Source organism: Manihot esculenta, chromosome 5 (genome assembly GCF_001659605.2).
Source record: "Manihot esculenta cultivar AM560-2 chromosome 5, M.esculenta_v8, whole genome shotgun sequence".
Taxonomy (NCBI): Eukaryota; Viridiplantae; Streptophyta; class Magnoliopsida; order Malpighiales; family Euphorbiaceae; genus Manihot; species Manihot esculenta.
This window is the reverse complement of record NC_035165.2, coordinates 33,307,488-33,318,261: the sequence shown is the minus strand read 5'-3', so window position 1 is coordinate 33,318,261 and position 10,774 is coordinate 33,307,488. Positions and strand designations below refer to the sequence as shown.

Below are 10,774 nucleotides of genomic sequence, written 5' to 3'. Positions count from 1 at the left end.
ATATTAATTTTTAAACCGATTAAAATAATAGTATAATATAAATAAATTTAAATAGTTAATTTAAAACATATTAATTAATTTTTATAATTTAGAATATATTTATTAAAATATAAAAAATACAGAATTTTTATTAAATCGCAAATAATTTAAAATTTTTTTGACCATTATCCCACAGAAAAAATAGAGAAGTATATGTACTGACAGATGATATATCTTCGTATCAATACCTAATCCTCCCCACAACTGGACTACCTCACACCAGCTTTCTAGCTCATATATAGACTCCCTTTACTAATTAATTGCTGCAGATTCTTCTATTGAATTCCTCAGCTCTTAGCTCTTTGAATGGCTGCTGCAGAAACTTCCGGAATAGTCTGATGAATGACATACCATAAAGCCAAAACTCATAACTATAGTTGCTCAAAATTTAACACACCAGATATATCGGGAAAATAGAAATGCCAATAAACACCATCAGATGTCTTTTCCATGGTTAAGTTGAAATAAATAAGGAAAGAAAATCAGTAACTGTTAAATTTACTTTCCATTGAATTGCAAAACTAGTTTGTGGAAGCAAATTGTCCTTTTCTTTCTGAAAACCTTTCTTTTCTTCCTTCTGAATTTGTAAAGCTGTCATTAAATTACTGAGATCAATATTTTTCCCCACAATGAATGAGAAACTAAAGAATACATGAGGAGTTGTCTTCAACCACCAAAAAGGAATCCAGCAGCTTGTTCTTCATTCCCATCAAATAATTTAAGAGCTTGTATCACGGCATCCCTTCCAAATCCTAACTCAACGAGCTTTACAACCTTGGCTTCAAACTCAGGTCCCTGAGAGTGACAGTAAACAAAAATTCATATTCAAATTAGCCATTACACTTGTCCAAATTCATCATACAAACAGAAAAAGGAACTTCCAATTAATGATCAACAATCAAAACGGTTTCTCACGGAATTTTCTTTCTTCACAATAAAATCAAAATATTTCAACAATTTTTCTGTTCAATTTTTTTAATCTCCTATTTTTTACTTAAATTATAAGTTGGAATATGAATTATTTAATATCTTACTTAAATTTTCAAGTTAATTATTAAAATTTCAAAATAATCCACAAAATTAACCATCTAAAATTTATCTTGACATAAATTTTGTTCATGTTATAACTAATGCCTGTCACAATCTAGTGATCATTATCTATAGGTTTGAAGGCTCGATTACCATCATTTTCATTATCTATGAGAAAAATGCAAGTGCAAGAAACTTAATGATAATGATAGTTATTCGTGTGGGATTCCTTTTTATTTTTGATTCAGAGGGGGGAAACCAGCTAATTTCACTCTTTTGTTTATGATTTCTAGAGGTTTCCACTTATGTTTCTCATTTTTTTCTCAACTTTCAAGCCCTTTACTTCTTGAGCTGAGATCATCGATTAGTGAAAGCTTCTTATGAAAGCGAGCAATCTACAATCATATTTTGCGAGGTGGATTCTCTGGCTTTGGTTTTTTCGTGTCTTTTGCTTATCTTGTTCAAGAATTTATGCCAAGTTGTGTCCTTTATAGGTTATTGTCTTTCCCTTATCTAATTTTCAACTACTTTAGAATTATTTTTAGTAAATATATTTATGCAATTGGAAAATAGCATCAAAGACACTTTTAAATTTAATTAACATTTGCAGAGTATGATCAAATTCAAGATAATCAAGAACCTTCTAAGCACTAATTTTTAAAGGCATAAGGTTAAGTGACCCAAGTCTTTACTATCTACATAGTGATTTAACTTTTAAATTGATTAATACTAATGATGCTAAGAATGTATTTTTTTAGTTGATGCATATATGCTTATTCTTTAATTATGTATCTTACTTTAATTAATTCTTAAATATTTATTTCTTTACTGAACTTTGAAAAATTTTCGAAAAACAAAATTGCATTGTGATTGACCATTGCGTTGTCCGCAACCACAATTTAAATTCATGAAGGGTCCAAAAAATAATGATATAAAACTCATTATATCTCAAATAATCTAAGTTCAAACTAAAACAAAAGCTGAAGATCCAAAGATATTGAACAGAATCTACTAAAATATTCTAATTTGTTTGATGAAAAATGAAATTTCATAGGCTCTATGTTCTTGATATTCTTAAATTTTTATGTATCTAGATGTTTTTTGTCTTTCAGAAGGAAGAAGAAAAAATAGTGAAATAAGAAAAGAAAAGAAAAGAAAAAGTTCAAAAAATTGAAGTTTTAGTACTGTAGCGAGTGAAAGGAGGAAGTATCTAGTGCTCACTAAGAGCATAGGCACTGATGACTTAAAGGATAAGACAAGTTCTTGAGTGAATTTAAAGATATCAGGACTTGATTGTAAAAAGTAAATAGAAGACTTTGCAACTTAATAGTAAAATCAGGTCAACTTTTAAAGTTATGTTGATGGTAGATTTTTCTTTTTTCTTTTTTCTTTTTTCTTTTTTCTCTTTTGGCTTTTGCCTATTAAAAAAATAAAAGAGAGAGAGAGAGGGGTTGCACATATTATCAAGAAGTTTTGATGAATTCGAGAATAAATAAAAGCAACTATCAGAACACAGTTAATTCTAAACTAACAGAACTGCAGAAGGATGCATGTCTTACCTGTGTTGCATTGCCACGTGCAACTCCTGCAAGGCCAAGCAAAAATGAAAGATTAATCACTAAATTACATAAAAACTCACCAGGGCACTAAAAGAACCCCATCTATCGAACACAGCCCAGCAAATAATTTGACAAACTATTTCCAGGCTGCAAAGAATCCTCAAATAACAAAGACAGCACTAGAATCTAAAAATTCATGCAAATATTACCATAGTAAATTAAATAAATTAACTTAAATTGGTTAGAATAGCTGCAGAATCAGAATAACCCATAAAAAATTTCAAAAATTATAAAAACTTACCAGAAGATTGACCTGCAGGTACATTGCTCTTCTTATCCATTGCTCCTGATATCCCCTGATGAATCAAGGTGGATCCATTCAAAAACTAAAAAAGCCAAAACCAATTTGAAAATGCTCATCTTTGTTATGTTCAAGAAACTGAATGTAGACCTTCAGTTCTTTGCTCATCTGATATCTTAGAAAGTAACTTGTTCATTGTTCTTCCTATTTCCAAAAGTAACTCTTTGATTTTACATGCAGGAAAATTACAGCCCTTCTAGTATGACCTTAGTTAACCATCAAAACCAAGGATATCCCGGAACGAAAGTAGAGTTATTTGCGCCACAAACACGACTTGTGATCATAAAGTTTTCACTAATATAGTAGAAATTGCAGTAGTAATCACAGCAAAGGATTGAGAAAGATATCCCAAGCCAATTTACCCTTCAATGGCTGGGGAGATACATGTACTGTTCCAATGAAATTATTGTTTTTCAAACATCAAGAAGCTTGAATGTTGACATAAAAACATTATATGACACTTCAATTTAAGAATAATTCAGTAAATGAATCAAGTATTTCATCAGCATTTGGAAACTAGTCACAAAATAGTTCAGTTAGAAGCCTAACATACAACAAGGACCAGCTCTGTACTTCCATTAAAAGGAGTGGACTTACTGGGTTTACTGAGCTGGATGCTTCTTTGGCAAGGTTCTCTTCATCCAGAATATGTGATGGAATGTCTTTTTCTGAAACAGCAAAGAAGTTAATTTATGAAGTAAAATGAAAGAATAAGGCAGGGAATACTAGAAATTGAAACAGGTTCAAGCAGCGGAAACATGATCCATGTTGCAGAGAGCAGCAAATCCTGAAGCCAGATGATTTACCTTGCAAAAATGGTACAGAAACTTCTCCACCCCCAACTCTCAAAACATTCTCCTTCAAATCAATAATGCACTGCAGCCAAACATATTTGAATAAATTCATAGAAACAGGTAAACCACAACAAATAATGCTTCCAGTAGATCACCACATAACAACCCAATGGAAGATGCTACCTGGTGCTTTCTCAGCATATCGAGCCCGAAAAGAAATTCCATGTTGGGAGAATCCAGCACTAGGAAGGAGCAAGGATAAAATATGTTCCCAATCTGGAGAGAATAAAAAGCATTAAAGAATGAAGTTAGTATCAGATTTAAGTATATACTTAGTAACAAATAACAACCAAATGATTGCACAAGAAATATCTCTAAGTTGAATACTTGTACACCATTTTATAAATGAAATATGAGAAAAAAAGTATAATGCATATCGAAATATGCGTGCCTAATATTCTTAAACACATTTTTCAAGATAACAAAGTATTTATATGGAGAAGTGAAAGAGCTCAATGGCCAAAGATCAAAAAATGAATTCCAAAAGAAGACAAAGTGTAGAATATAAATAGGTCAAATTTATCCACAGGTTCTCCATTATTTAACCAACATAGATAAACTAACATTTATGTAAAAGATGATTAATCATGCCCGGAAGTAGTTGGAATATGACAATTTTTTTAGCTTGCACAAGAGGAATACGTTAAAATACCCTTTCGTTAAGATGGTTGCCCTTGTAAAAAACAAGCATATACACCAACACTCGCAGAGAAAGATAGGGCAAAAATTATAAACTGCATTTACAACCACAAACACAATGCACACACGATGACCCAATAACAAACTAGCTTGGTGAAACAAACAGGTAGTCTTACAAGAACCCATCAGGTATTACTACCTTTATTGGAGCTACATGTATCCGTCCCAATATCTCAGATTGACCCACTCCACGAGCAATCCCTCTATATCGTTGATCCAAAAGCCTCAGCAATCTGAATTAGACAAGCCAAGAAGAAAGCAACAGTTATGGTGGCCTTTCCATTTTTCAATTTCTTTGAGAAGATGTAAAATATATCATCCACATCACTAATAAAAAGAACGGAAATAAAGCATGGAACTTCCATATTGTCCACTTTAGAAGGATAAAAAAAAAAGGCACGCTATACAAAAATACAGCAAGAAGAAACCCACTTTGCCACATGACAGACAATTAGCAATGTGCAACTGCCAAGTTAAAGAGTTGAGAACCCATATATGTATCTTGTGTAGACTTACCAAATAACTAGTAATATGCTCAGATGCCATCTGAGTTGTGGAAAAATAGGGCCAAAATCTGAATTGATAATTGCAATTTCCAGTATTTACTTCACAGCAAAGGAATCAGAATGTAATTTCAAAGAAAAAGGGAAGCAACAATCAAATTCTGATGTAAATCAAGTCAAACACTCAAACTAGTGACTAACAGGTCAAACCAATGAATCAGTGATTGTCTGTTCCATGGCTCTGAATATATATAAAAGAAAATGATTAAATTAACTTTCAAGTTTGTCTCCTAAATAATCATTGTCAATATTGATAGCATGCCACCTAATTGGCAATTAGGATTTAAAAAATTGCATACTAATAAAAAAATGATACAAGTTATAATATTACATTTTAGTTAATAAAAATATAAATATCATGTGAACAAGCACTTGCCAGATAGGAATAGAATTTCAAGAAAATATTAATAAATAAGTAAAATAATTTGGGAGCAGTAAAAATATAAATAAGAATAATTTGACCAATAAGAGCATTCCATGTTGAAAAATTCTAAGAAAATAAAGAATTAACAACATAATTTCAAAATAAAATCAATTTATAGAGAGATGATGTTTAAACTAATTAAGTTTATAGAAATTTTGAAAAATTACAGAAAAGAAACATGATTATTAACGACACATCTGTCACCTTATTTAATAATTTTTTTAACAAAAATATTATACTTCTGTAAAATAAATGATATTAGAAAGTAAAAAACTTTATCTCTATTTAGGATTATTATGAAAAAGATTTAGACTTATTCCAATTTCTGTGCATATAAAAACCAAAAAGCCTAAGGAATCAACCCATTTACTTTGAGAAAACAATCATTCCATATTCGATATTCATTATGGTTCCATAAACCGATCCTTATACATCAGATATAGATAAAAATAAGTTTAGCCAGGAAATCCATCTTTTATATCATTAGAATTACGATATTTAACATTATTAGCACCACACAAATAACTCTTCACCCAATTTTCAGAACTCAACAGTAGTTATTCAAATAATAAAATAAACACATATACAACAGTACATACCCACATCGTTCAGCACAGCTTTTCGATATTATTGTCGACTGAGCACCACTATCAACAAATGCCTGAAATAAGAGAAATTTAATAAGGTTATTGATCCATCATAATTGATAAAACCATTGTCTATAACAGCATAGAGTCCAACATAAATTCAGCAATAGTTTCATAATAATGTTGTCTTGGGAATAAATAACAAGGAAGTTGTGATGAAAGAATACAAAAATCAGGTTTTGTTGAAAATTGAAAGAATAACATGATTGCTTCTTGGTTGAAGCATCAGCTAATTTTTGTAGTCTCTACCTTTAAAGGGACGCCATTAACTTCCATGTCAACGTACAACATAACCTGAAGATTTAAAGAATAAGCTTCAATTTTAAACATAATCAACTGACTTCTGTAGACCACTACGTTGAAGAGAATACATACCACCCTAGCAAAAGCTTCAGGGTTGTATTCCAATGCAGCTGCCCAGTTCTCATCAATTCCTTTCTGCATTTGGATTCAGCAAATGGTGAAAATACATCAATTTCCAAAACATCTTGAAAATACCAAATTGTCTCCAGCTGTTTCAGTCATATGCTTTGTGTTCATAAACACTAACTGTGTCCCTATTCAACCCAATCAACATTATCCCCCAATGACAACAGATGCTTAACATGGTACTTCTTTATATATTAAAAAATTCAAAAAAAAAATATTCATGAGTCATTGCCAGTTAATTGTCACATTTGAAGAATGCAAATTAAACTGACCTGGCGAATGGCAGCTTCAATTTTCTTCTGTGCCTCAACATCAAAAGGATCTGCATCAAGAAGAGCCTAAAATGCAAAATGGAAGAACATAGGTAAATATAATCAGCATCTCTATTTAATAAATGAATCCACTTTTAATGATGAACTGAAATTTTATCCTTCTATTAAAAAATTGGTATAAATCACAGCAGTAGACAATATGAAACTTCATCAAACAATGATGATTCACAATAAAATTTACTAAATTTTACCAATTAATCAAATCTAACAAGTATATCAAAATGAAATCTAAAAAGTAAGAGGTAAATCAGCTTCTAAATAAATCACAACCATAGCTGGCAAGAAAACATTTCATTGACATTGATGCTTCTAAGTAAGATATATTAACTACCGAGTAATTAAGTCTAAACAGTATATCAGAGGAGCAACCTACCAAGGTATAACATAGCATGGACACTATATGTTTTCAAACACCCTCATCGTGACACAGTACATCATTAGAAATAAAATACTTATTTTGGGCCCTCATCTACAGTATTGACCTTTGAAGCACACGGTTCCTTTATGCAGTTATAATACATAATATGTGTGCCTCAACCAAGAGGTCCAGAATAATTTTCTAGGTGCCATGTTATTATGATAACATGTCAGCACAAGGTCATGACCTATACTTAATGCACTCATGCCTTACTAACTTTTATGTGAAGTTACTTAGAGATTATTAAATAAAACATAAATAAACCAATTTTATATAAATAGAAAGTTTTAAAAAAAAAAGTAACATTCATCAATAAACTTAGAAGTGAGAAGTCCTTTAAGACAAATGTGGCAATTAACCAGGAAAAGCTAGCCACTTACTAGTTCCTCCTCTTGTTGGCGCTGCAATTCAGATTTCTGGCGATGCCGTTGCCGCAAGAGCTCCTGCAGTTTGCTGAGGTCATTGCCAAGAAGAACTTGTGCAAGTTCTGGATCAGTCTGCAAATGCAACACAAACAAGAGGAAGAATCCGGATCAGTCTATGATAACCACATATAGAATCAAAAATCAAAGTGATGCAGCCAAAACATAGAAACTAGGAACAAATTTGGAGAAAAATAAGCAACTATCCACTGAGAGTTCAAATCTTTTGCACTTAAGTAATGTCACAGCTTATTCAACAACCATAAGATCAACAGAAAATAATCAAGATCATAGCAATTCCCATAAGTATAATCACAACAAACTTCCAATACAATGAAACTCAATGGCATAAATAAGAGATTTTGACGGGTAATGTGTATCTTCAAGGGAAAAAATATAAGAAGAAATAAGGGAATATTAATGATTCAAAAATGCAGTAACTTTCTCATCTGATTTGTGAAGAACTTAACTAATATGAAATCACCCAATACTTGCAATTTAGAAGAGAGTAAAAAATTAAAAAAAATGTCAAAAATATTAACAAAAATAGCCATCCATTGCACCTGAAATAGTTGGGCCATCAAATTAGAATCATGCCGAATATGTTGTTGGAAAGCCTCAGGATTCACAGCAGACCCATCAGGATTGAAGCTCAAATCATTTGCAGGAGCTCTGAAATAATTTAAAGTTTCATTTAGCATAACTAGGCATAGAATAGAGTTCATTTCAATAAAAACGGTGTGTGTCTGACTTTGCACAAGTGCGCATTTAGCTAAAATAATATCCCTGTAAAGGCAAGTAAATCCCATGAAGGCCACTAAATCCCATGAAGGCCACAAATAAAGACACAAAAGTAAATAATGGAATCACTAACAGAGAAAGGCAATGGCCAGATACCAGAAACAAAATAATTGAAGTAAGGAGAAGTAAATGGGTTCATACAAAAAAATTGGCTACTTAAGATTTAATACATGTGTAATCAATGGAATGATTGGATAATCTGTATATATTAACCCCCTTCCTTAACATCTTCCAATTACTTGCACCAAATACAACAAATGCAACCACTCAATTTCCAATAACCTTTCAATGTGGAATCATGGCTTATTTTCTAACAGTCAATCAATTCCAAAAATAAACATGCATCTGAATACCCATCTAGTTTACATTCTTTGGTTCCCCAAATTATCATCTACAACGAATCTGGACTTCTACCATCATCACAACTACACAAATACAATAAGTACTTAATGTAGTTCAGTTTTTCGCTTGATGCTTCCCATATAAGTCAGTTCCATTAAGCTAAAAAAATCAACAGTACATAGTAAAATCGGTGGTGTATCTACCTTAAGAAAAGTGGGGTTAATTGACTACTCTTTTCTAAAAAGTCACGATCATATGTTTAAATGTTTACTTAAACTGATCCATCATAAATTTAAGCGTTGAACCCTCTTTTTTAATGATATATTTTTACCATTGGAAAGTTAATTTACTCCGAAAAAAAAAATCTGCATCCACCACTGAATAAAATGCAAATTTTCAGAGTGTAAATCACAGAAATCATTCCCAAAGCAAATTTATACTTATGTCATGAATATCACTACGAACATCGAACACATGTATGAAGATTGGAGCCACCAAATTGGAAAACATAATTGACATTCCAAAATTGAGCTAAGAAATCTATTTAAGTAAACAGTAGATCACGAAAAGAGTAAACACCTGTGTGCAGCACTGGAGACCATCATCATTAAATCCTCATCCTTAACGCCCAATGCACTCAATTTCTCATTATTCCTCATTTCTCTCCCATTATACAGCAGCTGCTGCTGCTGCAGTGGCACCTGTGTCTGCTCATTCACATATAAATAACAATAAGAAGAAAAAAGCAACAAAATTTATTCATATAAAACAATCTCAGTTCTTAAATTTCAATGCAAATTATTGAGCTGGAATTCCAAGTATCTTTTTCGTTTTCCTTTCTGTCTACTTCCTCAGCAACAGCTAGAAAACGAGAGAGACTCAGAGAGAAAGGGATTACCTCCACTTCAAGAAGAGCTTTCACGTTCTCAACCTTCAATTAAATTGTTAAAAAAAAAAAATGGTCAGTCTACGATTACCCATATAAAGACGGTAAGTATATATGTAAAAATTCAAGTTAGGGTTTGAGAGAGATTACAGATTCATGGGGATCCACATCTAGAGATATGATGTGTTCGTCAGCTGTCATTACAGTGATTCTCATCTTTTTTTGGTGAATCGGATCTATCTCCTTCTCTCCTATTACTTAGTTTTGGTTTGTTCGTCTTTATATAGGGGACCATGGTTTTCTTGGCATAGAAGAGTTTTTGTCGATGCTGTTGACCTTCAGCAACAAGTTTTCTGGATTTTGGACTTTTTATTAATTAATTTTATTAGCAGTCTTCATTATTTTAATTAATAATTTAATATAATTCTCAAATTTATATTGTTATTTTATTCATTATTTGTTTTCTTTTTATGAATAATTAATTTTTCAAAAAAAGTATGAAATGTCAAACGGTCAAATCTTTTTTAGTAGGTATATGAAAGTGAAAACTTGGAACTGAATTTCTGGCTAATTTTGACTACTGCAATAAATCAGGGTAAGCAAATTCTCAGATATTTTGAATCATAATTGAGCTGTTGATTAATTTTATTACTTTTATCAATAATTTATTATAAATATAATATATATTTCAGTTAAATCTAAATCATTTTAATATAAATTAAATTAAAAATAATTAATCTAAATTCTAACTAATTTTAGTATAAACTCTGCAGTAGTGTGTGTTCATAAAAATTAAGTAGCGTGTTTATAGAAATCACTTAAAATAAATAATATCAGCTATAAAATAGCCAATATCAATTACTTTTTAAATTTTACACTTTTTTATATTAAGTATCTAAAATAAATTAAATTAATTATTTTGATTATAAAGTTAAATTCAAATTAGATTTAAACAAAATTATAAGAAAA

The 10,774-nt window shown here is 31.0% G+C and overlaps 1 protein-coding gene across 1 annotated transcript; it reads right to left on the bottom strand.

Moving 5' to 3' along the window:
* Positions 1-442: 442 nt before the first annotated feature.
* On the bottom strand, positions 443-10,124 carry LOC110616154 (protein DNA-DAMAGE INDUCIBLE 1). The gene is made up of 16 exons (XM_021758494.2): positions 9,956-10,124; positions 9,818-9,850; positions 9,499-9,626; positions 8,340-8,448; positions 7,735-7,851; positions 6,877-6,942; positions 6,551-6,613; positions 6,425-6,469; positions 6,128-6,189; positions 4,681-4,774; positions 3,966-4,058; positions 3,795-3,864; positions 3,586-3,656; positions 2,929-2,983; positions 2,628-2,653; positions 443-834 (listed from the first exon to the last, which is right to left on the bottom strand). Exons 1-16 carry the CDS (start codon positions 10,019-10,021, stop codon positions 706-708), a joined length of 1,227 nt encoding a protein of 408 aa, XP_021614186.1. The 5' UTR covers positions 10,022-10,124; the 3' UTR covers positions 443-705.
* Positions 10,125-10,774: the final 650 nt, after the last annotated feature.

Excerpts from the sequence above, each read along its gene's own strand:
- LOC110616154 (XM_021758494.2), bottom strand. The coding sequence starts at position 10,021 with ATGAGAATCACTGTAATGACAGCTGACGAACACATCATATCTCTAGAT. Across the intron at positions 6,470-6,550 it reads CTGAAGCTTTTGCTAGGGTG|GTTATGTTGTACGTTGACAT; the intron begins GTATGTATTCTC and ends TTAAATCTTCAG. Across the intron at positions 4,059-4,680 it reads TACATGTAGCTCCAATAAAG|ATTGGGAACATATTTTATCC; the intron begins GTAGTAATACCT and ends TATTCTCTCCAG.